The sequence below is a fragment of the Xyrauchen texanus genome, chromosome 39 (assembly GCF_025860055.1).
Source record: "Xyrauchen texanus isolate HMW12.3.18 chromosome 39, RBS_HiC_50CHRs, whole genome shotgun sequence".
NCBI classification, from domain to species: Eukaryota; Metazoa; Chordata; class Actinopteri; order Cypriniformes; family Catostomidae; genus Xyrauchen; species Xyrauchen texanus.
In genome coordinates, this window is record NC_068314.1 from 5,155,827 (window position 1) to 5,176,341 (window position 20,515).

General features: G+C 37.4%; 1 protein-coding gene and 1 long non-coding RNA gene across 3 annotated transcripts in view; one reads left to right on the forward strand and one right to left on the reverse strand.

Annotated features, from left to right (window-relative positions):
• Positions 1-204: 204 nt before the first annotated feature.
• Positions 205-20,515, forward strand: part of LOC127632382 (E3 ubiquitin-protein ligase TRIM62-like) — a 92,310-nt gene continuing 71,999 nt past the window's right edge. For both annotated transcript variants that reach the window (XM_052110941.1, XM_052110942.1), the window contains exons 1-2: positions 205-359; positions 4,222-4,741. In XM_052110941.1, the coding sequence (XP_051966901.1) occupies positions 4,325-4,741 (417 nt within the window). In that variant the 5' untranslated portion in view covers positions 205-359; positions 4,222-4,324. The remainder of the gene's footprint in view (positions 360-4,221; positions 4,742-20,515) is intronic.
• Positions 8,298-16,422, reverse strand: LOC127632387 (uncharacterized). The gene is made up of 3 exons (XR_007969094.1): positions 16,319-16,422; positions 8,681-9,576; positions 8,298-8,565 (listed from the first exon to the last, which is right to left on the reverse strand). It is a non-coding gene; the product is annotated as an uncharacterized LOC127632387 (long non-coding RNA).

Genomic DNA, 20,515 nt, shown 5'->3' on the forward strand with positions numbered 1-20,515 from the left:
CAACCTAGATAACACAAAAACAACAACATAAACAAACAAAAAAACAAACAGTATATATTTGTTTTAACTTTGAAATAGCACATACTGCAAAGTGTCCCCATAGATTTGGTTTATTCTTTCATGTGTTTGTTTATCACCCCTTTGAAGGGTTTCATTTGTAGAGTTGGTGCGCTCCGTTGCTGTGCTCCACTGGATTGAGTCGCGCTCATTGGGATTACGAGGAGCTGCGTTTGCGTTCAGTCTCCTCAGCGCTAACGAGTCTGAGGTGATTAAAAATGTCCAATTAAAACAACAACCTTCTCTTCTAATTATGTGACAATCGGCTGTTTTCAGTCGGTAACGCGTCAGGACCGTTTACGGTAAGCGAATGGGGTGAAAATGACTTGTTTGACTCGTGTTTAGAGGGTCGAATACATGAGAGATCTGTTTACTCATTCAGCTATCTGGCTAATTATTTAGCAGCCGGCTTTGATAAACACTTGTAAATTAATGTGAAAAGGCAGAAAAGATGGGTAAAAGCCGTTGAAACAAAACAGTGCTGGTCATAACTTTTGTGCGATTGTCATAGTGTACAGACGCTTTCTGATTTATATACCGGACTGGACAAGAACCCAGAGAATTCTGTGCAAGTCGATGGTGACTGAGTGACAGTCAATATCAAATAACCTGGTTAAGAGATTAATGCCTTTAATTAGAGGGAATGTTGTTTAACTCATGCATCAATTTAAAAAAGTTACTGGGAGGTCCTTAGAGGACAAACATGTCCGCGTCAAAAACTGCCATAATAATATTATATATAAATATTATTTTCCATATTCGATGAGTTATTTTTTTTAAACCAACATCAGTCCTGATCATAACTATCACATATTCATTCATTTACGGGATTTTAACACTTTAAATGTAGTTTGTTTTAATGCTTGTTTTTTTTAAATGAAAAAACTAAATAAAATAAAACAATAGTATATTTTCCATATACTAAATGCTAAGGTTTTTTTTTTTATTATCACAGTCTGGGATATGTCAATGATTAGCAATAGCATTGATTGTGATGCATTATTATTTGTTTTGCATTGTCAGATTAAAAAAACAAAAAAACACATACAGTACCTTAGAGGACAAAAATGTCTGCATCAAAAAACTGCCATAAAAACATTATATATAAATAGTATTTTCCACTTGCACTGACTCACTGATTTATTTATTTTTTTACCAGCATCTGTCTTGATCATAACTACTAAATATTCATACATTTTCAGGATGACATTTTTTTTATTTAATTTTCTCCTCAATTTGGCATGCCCAATTTCCAATGGGCTCTATGTCCTCATGGTGGTGTAGTGACTCACCTCAATCTGGGTGGCGGAGGACGAATCTCAGTTGCCTCCACCTCTGAGACTCTCAATCCACGCATCTTATCATGTGGCTTGTTGAGCATGATACTGCAGGAATGTAGCGCGTGTGGAGGCTTCACGTTGTTCTCTGCAGCATCCACGCACAACTCGCCACACGCCCCACCAAGAGCGAGAACCACACATTATGGTGACCACAAGGAGGTTACCCCATGTGACTCTACTCTCCCTAGCAACCTGGCAAATTTAGTTGCTTAGGAGACCTGGCTGGAGTCACTCAGCATGCCCTGGATTCGAACTTGCTCCAGGGGTGGTAGTCAGCATCAATACTTGCTGAGACACACGCACACACACACACACACACACACACACACACACACACACGCACACACACACACACACACACACACACACACACACACACACACACACACACACAAAAACAAAACCAACTCTGACATCCATACCAACACACCCACACAGTTTTAGCTGCATCATTTATCCAATTGACCGGCAGTGCTCTATAATACAGCAAACACAAAATAGGGGAAAAAAAGCATGTATTTGCTCCATAGGCTTAACATGGAAAAGAAAAGGGCTCTATCTGGGGAAAATATTAAAAAAATTATAATTTTGAAGCCAAGGCTCTGGATTGAAAGCATAATATCACAATGGCACTGGGATGAAATATTGCTGGTTTAATGAGTTTCTATAGGGACAGTTTTGTACTGAAAGGCCTAAAGTGTAAAAAATATACACCTTTGGCAAAATTATAAAAAATCTAAAATTAAATTTAACTAAAATGAAAAAGACAGAAATGTCCCTACGGTTGCACAAGTGTTAAATCGTTTGGATTTTTAAATGATAAATGTGTAAATATAAAATATCTTTAAATTGATTCAAAAAGGTCCCCTTGAATATTGTGAAAATCTGATTAAAATGTTCTGTTTTCCAGATTAATGCCTTTTAATTAAGGGGTATTTCAGATTCTCTTTCACTGCTCTGCTTTCACTTCTATCTGTATTTACTCATGGATGTATCATTATCTAGAGCAAAGTCTATGTCTCTAATTCCTTTAACATTTATACTGGTGAATATGAAAATTGTTCTTGCTCTAGTCAGCGAGAAATCTACAGCCGTGGCCAAAAGTATTGGCAGTGACATACATTTTGTGTTTCGTAAAGTTTTCTGCTTCAGTTGTTGTGGTATTGGTTCACATTGTTTCTAGATTATTGTGCAGAGTGATCAGATTCATTTTAAATAATTTGAAAAAGCTTAATTGACCAAAACAACCCAAATTTCAAATCTCCAAATGACCAGCTAACATATTTCACTAATCATATCAGCAGCACCTGGGAAAGTGTGAATGAGTACTAGTTAGGTGAAATCACTGTATCATTCTGATTGGATTATAAGAGCAGACTGATTGCTATAAAAGGATGGAAGATGTGATTAGCAATTGTTACCTTTAAAGATAGACGTGCAGCCATCATCTCTTTGCATTAAAATGGCCTCGCATGCAAGGAAATTGCTGCAAAGAATATTGCATCTGAAAGGACCATTTACCAGATCATCAAGAACTTCAAGGAGAGAGGTTCAACTGCAGTGAAGAAGGCTTCAGGACACCCCAGAATGTCCAGCAAGCACCAGCACCATCTCCTCCTGAGGACTCCGCTATGGAATCGTGTCACCACCAGTGCAGAGTTTGCTCAATATTGGCAGCATTTTGGTGTGAGTGCATCGGCACGCACAGTGAGGCGAAGACTTTTGGACAATGGCCTGGTGTCAAGAAGGGCAGCAAAGAAGCCACTTCTCTTTAAGAAATACATCAAGGACAGACTGAAATTCTGCAGGAAGTACAAGGATTGGACAGCAGAAGACTGGTGCAAAGATATTTTCTCTGATGAATCCCCCTTCCGACTGTTTGAGACATCTGGAATATCGATAGTCTGGAGAAGAAAAGGTAAACGCTACCATGAGTCCTGTGTCGTGCCAACAGTGAAGCATCCTGAGACCATCCATGTGTGGGGTTGCTTTTCATCCAAGGGAGTGGGCTCTCTCACAATTCTGCCCGAAACATTGCCATGAATAAAGAAACGTATCAAAACGTCCTGCAAGAGCAATTTCTCCCAACGATTCAGGAGCAATTTGGTGATGATCCGTCCGTGCCTTTTCCAGCATGATGGAGCACCACGTCACAAGGCAAGATTGATAATGAAGTGGCTCGTGATCATTACCTTGAAATTTTGAATCCATGGCCAGGCAATGCTTTTGATCTTAATCCCATAGAGAACCTGTGGTCAATCCTCAAAAGGCAAAGTGGACAAGCAGAAGCCTACAAATTGTGATCAACACGAGCACTAATAAGGCAAGAATGGATCGCCATCAGTCAGGTTTTGACCCAGAAGCTGATATCCAGCATGCCAGAGTGAATCGCAGAGGTTATGAAGAACAAGGGTCAACACTGTAAATATTGACTGTTTGCATAAATTGAATGTTTTTGCCAATAAAAGCCTTTTAAAACGTATGAAATATTTATCATTGTTTTCTAGTGTACCATAGAAACATGTAAAAAATTATCTACAAATACTGAAGCAGCAAACTTTGCAAAACACAAAATCTATGTCACTGCCAATACTTCTGGCCATGGCTGTGTATTAAAGAGTTCACCCAAAAATGAAAATTCATGAGGCTAGCATTCTGCCTAATGATTCCTTTTGTGTTCCATGGAGAAAAGGTCACATGGTTTGGATCAACACAAGGGTGACTAAACAATGACTTTTATTTTATGCATACTATCCCTTTAAAACTTGGTAAGCTTGTTGCAGTGTGTTAACGTATTTTCTCTCTTTATGCTCTTCTTTTCCAGAACACTTCCAGAATTAATCAAGTGAGCATTTTCAAGCCTCACAGAGCACAGTTTTGATCGAAAAGCCCATTCCAAATCTTTGTCTGAGCATCATTCTGCTTGCATGTTTCAAATGGCTTGCTGTCTAAAGGATGAGCTCTTGTGTTCCATTTGTCTGAGCATTTATCAAGACCCGGTCAGTTTTGGCTGCGAGCACTACTTCTGTCGTAAGTGCATTACTGAGCACTGGAGCAGGCAGGAGCATCACAGGACAAGAGACTGCCCAGAGTGCAGGAGGACCTTCACGGATCCATTGCTGTCCCCGAGCCTGAAGCTCTCCAACATCGTGGAGAGGTATGCTGCATTCCCTCTCGACGCCATCCTCAACGCTCAGAGAAACTCGTACCCGTGCAAGGACCATGAAAAGGTCAAACTCTTCTGCCTAAGTGACAAGAGCTTGGTGTGCTTCTTCTGTGATGAACCCGCCTTACACGAACAGCACCAAGTGACCACCGTTGACGAGGCCTATGAGGAAATACAGGTTTGTTTTCTTTGGTTTTTATGGATGCTCACTATCGTCTGGGTTATACAAGTCACGAAAGCTTGTAATGTTTGCAATGTCACATTTTGTTATAATATTCCACACATTTTTACTGTTTCAGGTTTTAGAGAACTATTCAAATTGGCTGAAATAATGAATGCGACATCTGTCGAGGAATGTACATTCTTAGGCTAAGTTGCAAATTCAATTCAGGTCCTTAGCAGAAATATTCTTATTTTACCCTGAAATAAATATTCCCGGTTTAATACATAGTAAGGTCAATTGCAGCATTTGTGACATAGTGTTGATTTACCAGAATTTTTTTTTTTCGACTCATCCCTCCTTTTCTTTAATAAAAGCAAAAATCAAGGTTACGGTGGGGCTAATATTTGGAGGTTTTAAAGGGGACCAATTATGCAAACTTCACTTTTACATGGTGTTTGTACATAAATGTGAGTCAGCAGTATCTACACAACCACCCTACAATGTTAAAAATCCACCCACTCCTCTTTTTCTTTTAAATATTTCTATTAATCAAAAACAGTGTGTCAAAATGAACTGTTTTTGTTTCTGCTCTAACGTGGCATCACGTTAGAGTAGGCCTCGCCCACGACTGATGACTGAGTCCACACTATTATCATACATCCTCCCCTGGGTGATCTACACACAGTCCGCCATTTTTTTCCACGTTGGAGCAGATACAGTAAGAAGAATAATGTCTCCGCTTCATAAGTCTCATAAGTGTTCAGTTGTTGGCTGTAAAAGTGAACATAAGAGTCTTCATGTACTCCCGGCATCAGAGCCACTGAAGACACAAGTTTTGTTTTTGAAGGAAATGTGCCCCAAAACATAAAAAAAGTAGTGTATGTTTGTGCAAATAATTTGACACTGGACTGCTTTGTGAATGACTGTCAGTATCAAGCAGGATTTTCAAAAAATGTGATCCTCAAGCATGGATCAGTACCAACTGTTTGTGTTCCAGCCTTATATTCTGAAGATGTAAGTATCACACTTTATATTTTGTGAATGTTTGCAAATCGCCTTTCAGAATTTGCTTGTTTGCTGATTCCACGGCTAATGCAGCTAAAGTTAGCATTGTCTCTGATTGTATTCACAGAGACCAGAGCTATGTCGGAGGCGGGGAGCAGCAGCTCATTTGCATTTAAAGAGACACACACTTTTTTTTTTATTTTATTCCACCCAAAAAGAGGCATTTGCAACATGGTATTATAAATTATACATGGGGTATTTTGAGTTGAAACTTCACAGACACAGTTTGGCGACTCATGAGACTTGTATTACATCTGGTAAAAAGGGGCATAATAGGTCTCCTTTAAAGCTTAAGTATGTAATTCATTAAGTGGTTTGGTCAAAACAGAGTAATTTTCTAAGAGCCACAGAAAGCCAGTGCTTATAGTTTGAGAAAATTAACCTATGAGTGGTTCATTTCTCTGCACATTAATTTTGGATAGGGTAAAGTAAACACAGAAAAAGTTACTTCAGCTTTATAGGCAGAAATGTGAAGCTTATAGTTTTATAAAAGTACTTGCATTAATTCTACTGTTAAAACTTGTGTATAATTTGTGCTGTAAATTTGTTTAAATATTTTTTTATGGTCATTTTGGGGGTTTTAAGGTTTACGCCATAATAAATTAGATATAACTTTACACAGAAAATGTTAGTAAGCGATTTTATCACATTAAAAAGATGTTAACCCGAATATTTTCGTGTCTTGTGGCTTTAACCCTTTTGCACATGAGTTTCTCCTGTACTGACGGATCCCCCAGCAAGAGTTAATTTATGTGTGCTGTAATTTAAAAAAATGTCACCGCACACTTCTCAGCAGATGCACTGGAGGTTAGATTATATATTATCAAACATAATGTGGTTTTTAGATGTTTATAATGATTATGATGGATAAGATGCGATTGCGAACACTATTGCCGTCTATATATGCCGCCAAATAGTTTACTTTGCAATGCAGCACAGGATTTTGAGTTCATCATAGAAGCATACAAGCTTAGAATGTTCTAAAAACATATCCCTTCCACTTTCCCAGCACCAGAAGTGGTAAGAATGAGTGGTGGACATAGTGGGATAAGGCTCAAGTGGACTAACTAGTTTATATATTCTTTGTTTGACATCAGAATAAATCACTGCTGCGCTGCATCAACAGACGGGAACAGTATTAACAGCTTTATACTTTTATTTGGGTATTATTTTAATACTTGTAGCATAAAAAATAAAGAAATTATGATGTTGAAAAGACTGTTTGAGCTGTTGATTAATTATGGTGGCTGATTCAGACACACTCTGCTGGTAAACAGCAGCACGAATGCAGATCACAACGGTTTTATCGTACGTGTGTGAGCCAGCCTAGTGTGATCACACCAGTTTGATTGTATGTGTGAAAAGCTTAATGTTTATGGAATGGCCCCATTAAATTCCATTGTAAGTGCCCCACTGTAATCCAGATTTTTGCTTTTCATTAAAGAAAAGGAGGGACATGTCTGTGTGCTTAGTGACTGCAGCCAGGTCTCCTGAGCAACCAAATTGGCCCAGGTGCTAGGGAGTGTAGAGGTTATGCGCTCTCAATGGCTTGCATGGTAAGTTTTGTGTTGATCGCGGAGAGTAGCATGAGTCTCCACATGACAAGTTTCTGCGGTGCCATGCACAACATGCCATGTGATAAAATGCGCAGATTGACTGTCTCGGAAGCGGAGGCATCTGAGATTTGTCTTCCGCCACCCAGATTGAGGTGAGTAACCGCGCCACCATGAGGACCTACTAAAGGGAATTGGGCATTCCAAATTGGGAAGAAAGGGGATGAAAATGTAAAAAAAGAAAAGGAGGGACAAATCAAAATAAATGATCATTGTAATCAACATTATGACACAAATGCTGTCAATTAAGCTTAACTTGTATTTAACCCAAAATATTCTTTTAAGGGTTTGGCAGTAATGCTGTTTATTACAATATAAACGGAAGGTGACATCAAAATATTACAATGTGAAGTATCAGTCACCAATGGGAAGGGTTTCTGATTAAAAACCTCTTTCCTTGCACTCCCACTTTGCTGAGGAATGGGGTAAATTACATACCCAAAATAAAAGGTTTACTGCTCATGAGTCCCTCTGACTACACACATAGCTCTTGAGATTTTACTATGGAATCTTCAAAATTACTCAATCTGTTACTAACACAGAGATAAAGAACTGCAAACACAAAAGAAAAAAAAAATCATATTTCACACTTATGAAATAAATCCACAATGCTGTGGTATAGGCACCTGAAACACAACATGCTAAAGCCCTAAGTCTTACCAAGCAGTGTTTTAAATTTGAAGATGATACTAGCAAATGAGCTTTCTGTAAGCCTTTATCTTAGTTTTTGTCTGGGTGCCTTTCTGAAGAGTCCATTTGGAGACTCCAAAAGGTCCCCAGAGTGACACTGGGTTTGCAGCCTATATTATGAGGTATATGAAACTGTTAGATCAGTTTCTGCTTTAGAATATCACAGTGAACAAATTCTATTTTTTATACTTTTAATGGTTTACAATAAGACTTCTTTTAAATGTGTAATAAATGCCTTTTAGTCATTGTTGGAGTCTGAATGTCTGCAAGCTCCAAAATTCTCTCTGAATACCTTCTGAGAAAGGGGTTTCTCCTTTCTTCACTTGGCCAGTTGCTGATGCAAGATTAATGCATTAACCACAGCAATGTTCACAAAGTGGTAAGAAAAAAGAATGGAACCACATTTTGGTTTTGTGCAAGACATTGTATTAGCCAATCAGGGCATCAGAGAGATCCACTTTATCCATGTGCCTGGATGGAAAGCAAAAGTGGAATTTTAGAGAAGTCAACATACATAATATGTGTAAATAATCGAATACTATAAAACAATAAAAATTGTATAATATGTGTAATAAAGAGTACAAACCTATTGTAGTCCTTGATAACCGCTGGAACAGGGACGTCTACTAGTCCAATGGCCATCTCTCCCTTTGACCCTTCTCTACACATAATTACCCCTGAAGGCCTTGTGAAAAGTGGATACCATCAGCAGTTCCCTTATGTCTTTCCACTCCACAAACAACAGATTGTTGTCCCTTATCCAGTGAATATTGCCATGTGTTGCGTTCTTGGGCATCTTGTTCACTGTTGTATTGGGAAAGCCTTTTTCGGTTTGGTGAGATGGTGCCACAAGCGTAGTTATTTTTTCCAAGGAGGTCTCTGAAGAGATTGGACTGGAGTAGAATTTATCCACAAATAGCTTGTAACCGGTTTCCAACACCTCATTTACAAGGGTCTTGGCCACATCATAGCTCAGTCATTACATTTCTCTGCTGCTGTAGACTTGCCCTCATAGACAAAGTCCCAGGTATAACGAGGGAATCTGCCAATACAAACAGTTTGTATCCCCACATTTTTCATAAACCGTTTGAGTCCACATCTTGCTTTTGATGCAACCATCCAGTACCATCACTACTGAATAACAAAAACAGGATTAGACATTTACTTCCAAACTCACACACTATGTCTCTGAGAAAACAATATAATTGGTATTGAGGCCGATTGCCATCTGAAACATAAGCTAATGATGTGAATGTATGCTAAGAGAATTCAAAAGAACAGGCATTGGAGCTGTTTGAACACACAGTTGGTTTATATCTCCAATAGAAATGTGGCACACAGTTTACTTTCCAATTAGCTTGAGTGTATCGTCTCTGTCTCCCTCTTCTCCTGGCACCTCTGGATGCAGCTACAGGTCTTGCAGGCTGGCAGGGACATTTTGCTGGTGGCTTTGCAGCCCATTCATCATCTGATGAATCATAACTGTTGAATTACACAAAATGGATTAGGATTCTTCTAATCACAGCAAAATAACATTTTAACATTTTGGCATAAAAAAATGACATTCAAACTTTCATTCTAAAATCGTGTTGGAAGAAAAAAGTTTTCCTGTCTGTACTCATGCTAGAAAATCATCTCTCTGCACTGGACATCACTCTGGACATTAATATCTTGAAAGATTACTATTCAAATTTGATTTATTTTTAGAACTTAAACTACATCAAAGAGTTCTCATAAAAAAATCTTCCATGTGCAGCAATGACAGCTTTGCAGATCCTTTTTATTCTAGCTGTCAGTTTGTCCACGCTTCCTGTAGCACTTGCCAAATGTGACTCTCTTGTCGGAAACTTCTCACGCATCTTGCAGTCTAGCTGATCCCACAAAAGCTCAATGGGGTTAAGATTCATAACACTCTTTTCCAATTATCTGTTGTCCAATATATGTGCTGCTTTGCCCACTCAAACCTTTTCTTTTTGTTTTTCTGTTTCAAAAGTGTTGAAATTCTTCCCATAAGACCTGCACCCTGAATCTTCACTTTACTGTTGTACATGAAACTGGTGTTGAGTGGGTAGAATTCATTGAAACTGTCAGCTGAGGACATGTGAGGTGGCTATTTCTCAGACTATAGACTCACTTATCCTTATTGTTTTGGTGTATATCTGGCCTTCCACATCTCTTTCTGTCCTTGTTAGAGCCATTTGTCCTTTGTCTTTGAAGACTGTAGTATACACTTTTATGAAATCTTCAGTTTTTTGGCAATTTCAAGCATTGTATAGCCTTCATTCCTCAAAACAATGATTGACTGATGAGTTTCTAGAGAAAGCCGTTTCCTTTTTTTTTTTTTTTTTTGCCATTTTTGACATAATATTCACCTTAAGACATGCCAGACTATTGCATACTGTGGTAGCTCAAAAAGAAACACAAAGACAATGTTCAGCTTCGTTTAACGAACCAAATAGCTTTCAGATGTGTTTGATTTAATGGCAAGTGATTTTCTACTACCAAATTAGCAATTTAGCATGATTACTCAGAGATAAGGTGTTGGAGCGATGGCTGCTGGAAATGGGGCCTGTCTAGATTTGTTCAAAAATGACTTTTTTCAAATAGTGATGGGGCTGTTTTTTACATCAGTAATGTCCTGACTCTACTTTGAGATCTGTTGAATGACACTTTGGTGAATTAAAGTACCAATTTCCTTCCGAAACCGCAAAATCTGTAAATTATTCCAAACTTATGCCCAGCAGTGTATACTCTGGGTGGGAGTTTAGAGCTAATTCAGGGTTTGTTGATCTTAGTTTTATTTGAGTTGTGTTGCACCACTTAATTTTAAATACGGTTTAACAAATCAGAGATTAAACTTTTAACCCATGATTAAAACGGTCACCTGTGATTTAATTTTGTCCACCATGATGGATTCTGAATTTAGCTGTAGATCGTTAGTACACAGGGCCGATCAAGGGGGTTAAGAAAATGTTGCAGCAGCATGTACAAGCTTTAAAATGTTTCTTTAAGATCTTTATTACTGGATGGTTATTTTATTGAAATACAAATTCAGTTGCGTAGCTGTTGCCTGGCTTACAAAGACCTGGTCTTTATCTTAACAGACTCTTAAGTTAGACACATTGGCCTTTCAACACTTTCACCTAAGTATTGATAACAAACATCAGAGGCGGTTAATTGTGACGCTTGTGTCTCGTGCATTATCTGTAGGGCTGTTCTGTTGTTTTGAAGTGATAAAGTACTTAAAGCAGATAGAAAATTGGAGTGAGATGGATGCTACAAAGGCAACCAAGCGCAAGTAGGATGTATGAATTGACTCTTCGCTAAGCCTCGCATAAAAATAATTACTCACAAATCCAACTGTTGTTGTCAGCATTGTTATTAGACAAAATCTTAAAGTTTGTAATCTTGTTGAGGAGTTTATTGGAGCAACATGCTGCAGATGTCAAACTATTAGCAGCTGTCTCTTTAGAGACCCTCTCCAGAGGCAGATTTATAGAGCGGTTGATTCCATTCCACTTCTTTTGAGATAAACAGATCGAGGGATGCGCATCAAATGACTCAAAGGTACATTCTGAAAGCCTCCGTCATGAACAAATGCTCCCCACGAGAAACTGCACACTCACTAAAGTCAAGTGTGTACTTTTATACACACACTTTTCTGCAATTTACTCCAACACAACAGAGAGAAAATTGCTTGGGAATTCCTGGGCAGCTCTTGGGTGCTAATGAAATTCTCAACAAAGCCCTTTTGGCTAAATTAGGTAATGCGTTGGAGTCTCAATCTTTGAGCACTAAGGTGGTTACTTAAGATGTGGAATTACATGGAAATCAATGAAGCGCTCATAAGGTTTATTCAATAAGTGCTAACATAAGAAAACCCTCGCTGGTTTCTTTCACACTGAGAAAAAACCTGCAGTTGCCCAATTTACAACTCAACTTGGTCCCAGAATCATGTTACTATACCTATATTTCTGCTAAATTTTACGTGGCTCTTTTAAGGTGTTGCAAAAGTTAACGTCCTGGTGAAATTAACTCAAGATGTGCTACAACAACAATGACTTGTATTCCTTTTCAGACAAATCATGAGAAACTGCAGATTATCAGTTCATAAATGCTTATCACCCTTTTCCTCACACAATGCTATCTTATGACATATAAACACTTTTGCTCTAGCGCATGACTTAAGGTATTACATTTGTACACATGCATTACATAATCAGCTACATTTACATTTCCTTCAACTTATTTTTTCATGTATTATTTTATTTATTTTTTTGTTTAAAAAGTTTTCACTTAGAATTGCTTAGTTGTCAAGTCAAGTGGTTTTTATTGTTGTTCAACCATAAACAGTTAGTACAGTACACAGCGAAATGAGACAACGTTCCTCCAGGACCATGGTGCAACATAAATCAACATAGGACAAACACAGAACCACATGAGACTACACAGACTTAATAATATTTCTACATAAAGTGCACATGCAAACGTGTGCAAAAAGTACGGGACAGTACAATAAATTACTAAAAGGAACAGGACAATAGGCACAGTAATAGACAGGGCACCATTTTGGATGCGGAGGGGCCGCTGCGTGCTACAGCGCTGCCATCTTGGATCTTTATTTTATTTTTACAATATTATTTTTTTTAATTATTATTATTATTATTATTCTGGGCTACATTATTGTGTTATTTACACTTTATTATGCATTTACAAGGAGTGGTTGAAGCTGTAAAGCACATATATGGGATTACGTATGGCATTAATCATATATTTCAAATTATAATTGTGATTCAAATTTGGAGGACATTGTATTTTGTTATTTTTTTTCTCCCCAATATGGAAGTCCTCGTGGTGGCATAGTGGCTCAATTTGGGTGGTTGAGGACAAATTTTAGTTGCCTCCGTCCATCAATCCGCTTATCTTATCACGTGGCTTGTTGAGCATGTTACTGCGGAGACGTAGTGCGTGTGGAGGCCCACTTTTCTCCTCGACATCCACACAGAATTCACCACAAGCCCCACCGAGAGCAAGAACCACACATTATAGCGACCACAAGGTTACCACATGTGACTCTCCCTACCCTTGCAACCGGGCCAATTTGGTTGGTTATGAGACCTGGCTGGAGTCACTCGGCACGCCCTGGATTCAAACTCACGACTCCATGGGTGGTAATAATAATAATAATAATAATAACTTTTATTTATAGGTGTCTTTCAAGACTCTTGAATTTTACAATAATTTTACAATAATTTTACAATTTTACAATAAGAAAAGAAGATAAAAACCTAAAATCACATATAAAAATGTGCATTATCATAGGAATATATACAGTCATAAATAACAGTTATTTGAAGTAACCTAATTTAAAAAGGTGGGTTTTGAGGAGGGACTTGAAAGTGGAAAGACAATCACAATTACGGATATCTGGCGGTAAAGAGTTCCAGAGTTGTGGAGCAGCACTGCTAAACGATCTGGACCTGATAGAAGTCAGACGAACAGAAGGTATCACGAGAGAGAGGAACAGGATCTAAGAGTGCAAAACCTTTTGATTTGGCAAGATTCGACTTAGTACCTACAAGTAGAACCTCAGTTTTATTACTATTGACTTTGAGAGAGTTACAAGAAAACCATGATTGTATTTCAAGTAAACAGTTATGAAGGGAAGACGGTGGGAGAGAAGAATTTGGTTTGGTGGAAATATAGAGCTGGGTGTCATGAGCATAGCAGTGAAAGTGAATTCCAAATTTCCTAAAAATATTGCCAAGAAGTAGAAGATATATTATAAATAATAAAGGTCCCAAGACAGATCCCTGTGGAACACCAGTAGTAACTGGAGAGCACTGTGAACGAACATTTTTCAGTTTAACGAACTGAGTGCGACCAGAGATAAGATTTAAACCAAGCAAGAGACGTGCCTCTAATACCAATGGATGCTAATCTCTCTAAAATTATTTTGTGTGAGATAGTGTCAAAGGCTGCGCATAAATCAAGAAGAATGAGTATTGACAGATGTCCAGCATCATTAGTGATTTTGACCATAGCAGTTTCAGTGCTGTGATGTGAGCGGAAACCTGACTGGAACTGTTCATAAAGGTTATTAGTAAGAAGATGTGTGTGGACCTGAGAAGCAACTATCCTTTCAAAAAAATTTGAAAGAAATGGTAAATTGGAGATAGGTCGGTAATTTTCAAGTATTTGTGGGTCTGAACCAGTTTTCAGCATCTTTACTCAATCTGAAGCACAGGCCCAATCTTAGCATTGAGCCCTGCTTGGATATATTATTCTAATTAGACACTATGTGCTCTGAGATAATTTTTAACTTAAAGTGCCAATCTCGGATACACATAATTGATGTCGTCTGATGTCATGACTAACAAAGACTGCTCTCTACCTCCTTTGTTTTCTCTCTCTCAATCTTTATTTTTTTGCTCTCACACTTGTTCCTTTGTTATCTCTTTCACTCACTCTTTTTTCACACTTCATCCATCTCTCTCTCTCTCTAACTGTTTTTCACTATTTTATTTTCATTCATTCCCATCTTTCCTGTTGTAATGACACCTTTAGAGGCCAGCCGTGATTGAGTGGAGGCTCAGGGAAATGGGCTGGTGGAAGAAGAAATACAAATTCTGTGCAGGTTTTCTATCAGCGTGGCAGGACCGTACCAAATATGGAGCGGTGATTTAGGAGGAATGACAGCGTAGCCTAACTATTTCTCATTTTACGTGATGCATTTTTGCATTGAAGTACAAGACTGCCTCTGGTTGTATGTTAACAAGGAAACTTTGTTTTAACACAGGAATAATAAGACTGTTCTTCTCTAGGTCCGTTTGAATAAAATGCTTGAACATAATTATCTTAGTGGTTCCATTTATGTTTCTTGAATGTTTGCATTCTTTCGCTGATGTGGGTTGGACACCATACTAAAACACTCCACTGCATGCAAAAGCTAAGGGTGCTGACTTGCTGTCTAGTCAGTTAATGGCTTAACTGTGTTTTTGTAAGAATTGACCTGGCACTTTTTAATATATGCTACCAAAAAGTACTGATGTTTTTGTTTGATTAATTTGTAAGCTATATGGGAGATTCTCACTAAACCTGTCAAGAAAATTTCCTTGTCATTTTTTACAATTACAGTTATTTTTAAATTAAAATATGCAAAAATTAAAGACCGTATCAAGGGATTATACTATGATGTATTTGTGCTTTTTTTTTTACATCGCAGTAATAAGAATATCATAATCTTTACTTGCGTGTGTTCCACAAGACATGCTTTCACTGCACGCCTCTGAACAAACAGCGAATCAGACATGGGCATTAATGGCTTTTATTTTGTCTTTTCTTAAAAATATGATAAAGTGTTTTTCTTCGTGACTGTCTAACAGCATTTCTTGTCAAGTGTTACTTCGAGACGTCTTACAGGTCGCCCGCCTGTTGCGGGTAGATTAACAAAAGTTTCCACGCATGAAATTCCTGCATTTGGACGAGCAGCCTCGTCACATGTGGCGGGTGCTAGCTTCACAACCTGGGCTACTGTTTAATATACAGTATTTGGCAACTTTCCATATGCATGGTTTTGCCATTTGCCTATATTGTCAAACATTGTCTGTCCATGAGTGTCGCTATCATCATCGGGATATTTGTAAGATTTAGTTGATATCCGATTACATTGTCTTATCGCCCCTACAGTCTCAACAGACTGATTAATTAGTGTTGCATGCGTGATGTTTATTTACCAGTGAGTGGGGCTGTCACCATTATGAAACGTGGCTGCCGATTAATTAATTAATCAAACAAATAATTGCGATTATGACAGTTAATTATTTGTTTTAGGTTTATGGTGATTAATTGTCTTTTTAAGGGCTTTCATATAAATTGTCATATAACTTCAGTTTTTTTTTCTGCATGTGTTTCATACACCTTAAGAAGTCATTTTTACACATATAATTTCATATTAATAAATCATATAATAAAATAGGGATGTATGATGTCCTTTTAAGGCTTTAAAAACTTTTTTTCAAGTCAGCCTTAAAAACAACAGAAGTTGACCCAAAGTGCTTTACAAATTAATCAAATAAATATACAATGACAGAATTATACAATTTTTTTTTTTATATAATAAATAAATAATTTAACCTATTAAAAAGTCCAATACAAATGCTAAAGAATATAAATACTTTTTCAAAGAGGATATTATTTCAAAGAGGCTATTGAAGAAGCTGACCTCGCATGGTAAAGGCTACTATTCCAGAGTTTATGTCCTACCACAGAGAAGGCACGATCTTCCTTGGATCTAAAAAGAAGATCAAAAGAAGTTGATGAGAAGACCTGAGTGCTCTGGTGGGGGAGTAAGAGAAGAGAAGATCACTGATGTATTTTGGCATGAGACCAGATAGTACTTTGTAAACATAAAGCAGAATTTTAATACCCTGAATTTTATGGGAAGCCAGTGTAGAGATGCTAATACAGGGGTAATGTGATCCCTCTTTCTTGACCCTGTCAAAAGTCTAGCTGCTGTATTTTGAACCAGCTATCGTGGGATAATGAAATTTGAGGGAGGCCAATGCACAATGAGTTAAAATAATCTAACCTTAATGATATTAGTGAGTGGATCACAATTTTCAAGTCTTTGCTGGACAGAAATTGTTTGATTTAAGCGATAGATAGGTGGAAAAAGTCCTTGACAATGGTACTAATGTGCTTATTAAAAAGTAATGATGAATCTAAAATCACTGCAAGACTTCTTACATGATCTTGTACATTCGACAACAGAGGACCTAAATCGAGGACATGGAGGGACCTAAAATAAGAACATCAGTTTTGCAATTTAGGACGTTATCAAATTAACACTTCTTTTCAAAGCTCACTGGTAAGTAAAATTGGGAATCGTCAGCATAACAGTGATTAGGATATGCTGTACTTCTGGAAAATAGCATTCTGAGGAATTATATACAAGGAAAATAATAAGGGTCCTAAAATGGACCCTTGAGGGACGCCACAAGATAAATTTGCTGATGTAGAAGAGAAATTCCCTACATTTACAGAAAACATCCTATACCCTGGATGCCAACCATGCATTCTAGATGATTTATGAGAATATTATGGTAGATAGTGTCGAACATGGCACTGAGATGTAATAAAACTAAGATGACAAGTGAACCTGAATCCTTGGAGAGTAAAATATTATTAGTGACCTTCAACAATGCAGATTCAGTGCTGTGCAAGGGTTTGAAACCAGACTGAAATGTATCTAAAATGTTACATTTATTTAGATGGGAGTACAGCTGTGAATAAACAACTCTTTCCAAAATCTTGGAAATAAAAGGCGGTTTGATTGGTCTGTAATTGTAGTGTGTTAATTATAGCTGTCACACTGGAAATGATAGACATTGATGATCTAAACTGAAGATGTGTTGGATGAAAGCATTATATAGAGAAGCGCTGGGGGAGCAAACTGCCTGACTGGGTTTTACTCGATGCTGAGGCCCTTGTAACGTGAACCTTTGAGAATCTGTTTGGGGTGGTTTATTTGAGATGGTTGTGGAAGATCTTTTTGCTTTTTAGTTCCTTAATCCCTGAAGACCATTCTGTTTTACTCCATGTGTAATCAAAGATTATACTTGTTCGTTTATATTTTTGCGGGAGTTTGGCACAAGCCTCTGCTGACAGTGTGCATGCATCAGAGTGCTTGAAAAGCTCTTCACATGCTCTTCCGGACAGGACCTGGTTGATGTCCACGGTGTAGCTCTCGGAATTGAATGACACACAAACACACCTTTCATGGCATTTATACAGTGTATTCGCTTAAAATTCCCTTATTTGGGCATTAAAATGTGATTGGAGTTTAGGGGAAAGCAGGATTTCAGTACAAACTTATGCACTCCTGGTCCTAAGGGGGAAAGGCTTTCCTGAATGACCTTGATGCAGGCTGTCAACAATTTCCAACACTTTGCACTCACTAGTGCGTGCAGATGAGGTCTGTTTTTTTTTTTTTGTGCTGTTTCCTGTTTCTTTGTAAGTAGCTTAAATTGTACATGCAGCTTAATTCCATAGAATCACTTGACTATACCTAAATTTTTGCTAAATTATTTTTACGAGCTCGTTGTACATATTACACAAATTAACACTAGAGCAACAGCAGTTAATTTTTATTGTCTTTCACCCAAATCAAAGGTAAAACTGCATATTATCAGTTTTAAATATTAACATTTACTTTATACCCTGTTCCTCACACAATACTATATCATGACATCAAAACACCTTTACTTTAGACAGGGCTCGACATTAAGCATTGTCATGTGCTTGTCCTTTGAACAAGTAATGGCTCCTACACGCTGCACGACATTCAAAGATGTTGGATCGTGGTACCATTCATATTACACATCTGTCTGTCTTGTCACTGAAGTTGTAACGTTTTCAAATTACACGATGAATCGGCAACAGGGGTGAACACCTTACAAAACATTTCACTATTGACGAATCCCCGACGACTCTGCCTGGACTCCAAATTACGTTTCACAACAGAGTACACGCGAGAAGTGATACAAGATACAAAAACAAATGCATGGTCATATGTTATGCATTTCAGAATATGATGTGTATGTTTTTAATAATATATTTTATTTGTTACAATATGAAAAAGTAGCTCCTACTGAAAAATCTACCTATTTGCTTACCTGACCGTCCAAGAGAATGGGCAATTTCAAAACTGTGGTACAGTCCAGAGGAAACATCAACTAGGCGCTGGTGCTCCTGCCAATGTTCCGCAAATTTTTCCTCTTTCTTTGGTCCAATGAGACTTTCTTGATATCGCAGACATGCTAGTTGTTGTTCTGTTGCAGGTACATCAGGACTCCTCCAACTGAAACTTCCCTTGCCCCCTTTCTTGCTCTCTCATTGGCTGTAGGTCAACGCTGCAGTTGTATACAGTCAAAAAATATTTCACACTGCATGATTTGGAATCGCAGACGGGTCCAGATATTTAGCTTCTCTCAAATCGCATCTTTGATAGTTCATACATTGCGATCGTTGCTCACGGGAGCGAGCTCCGTTTTGCCTATGATTTCAGGCTTCTTTCGGCGATCGCCACAAAACTGTCGGCGAGCGAAAATCGGGCTTAAAATCATGTAGTGTAAACTCTGCATAAATTGATCATTCACTTGTCCGAGTAAAAAAGTTACTTGTCCAGAGACAAAAAACAAAAAAAGGATGAAAGAAAGAAAAAAAACCGAAAAGCCTCCATCTTCATCATTTACACCTGATAGGGATTAAGAACACTGTTCAGAAAGATGGTAAATCATTACTAAACCTCAAGCCTGTATGAATTTCTCTCTTCTGAGGAACACAGAATTTTTTGGCAGAATGTTAGTCACAGTCACTATTCACTGTCACTGCATCTTTTTTTTTTTTTTTCCATAAAATATAAGTGGATTGAGACTAACATTCTACCAAAATCTCCTTTTGAGTTCCACAGAAGATAGAACGTCAGATAGGTTTGGAACAACATGAAAGCGAGTATTGATGACAGAATTATTGGTAACACTTTACAGTAAGGTTCATTATCATTAGATAATTAATTGGGTATCATGAACTATCAATGAAGATACATATACAATATACAACTTTTTATTTTAATGTATGAAAATTAATTATAGTATATATTGGAATTAACATTTACCCAAGATTAATAAATTATATAAAAGTGGTCTTTAGTGTTAGGTCATGTTGTTAACTGATGTAGTAAACTAATGTTACCAAATGGAACCTTTTTGTAAAGTGTTACCCAATTAAAAAATTTTCAGAAATCATCTCTTGTCATTTCTCACCAGTTGCATTCAAAACGTCAGTTTAATATTGGCAAAATACATTGAAAATATTAACAGATAAAATCCTGAGAGAACCTTTCTGCTAAATCAGTTTTTTATTATTAAACCTTTATTTAACCAGGAAAATAAATTAGTTGACATCAAAACAGGAAAATAAATTTAATTAGTTATGTTGTATAATCAAAACAGATATGCATATTAAAGACAGATAATGTTTTCATCGTGTATAATTTATTAATGTTATAGTGTTAATATTATTATAATATATATTGTTATTCTTACTAAAATGTACTGATTCACGTGGCAGAGAAAATACCTCGGATACATGCATTAGATGGAGCTCTAGAAAGTTTAGAGTTGTAACGGGTGCATAAGTCTGTTTTAATGGGTTCTCTACACTCTAAAGATGGTATTATTACACAAAGTGTTTTAAAAATGTCTGTCTTTCTTGCTGTTTTATAAGGGAGCACCATGATTTGACGAGACAAAATTAGATCTCTCCAACATTGCACGCTTGCGATGAAGACAGCTTTGTTGATTATAAACAGGAGCAATAGTTTTATTGCTCGCTTATAGAGATGTGGTACAACACAATT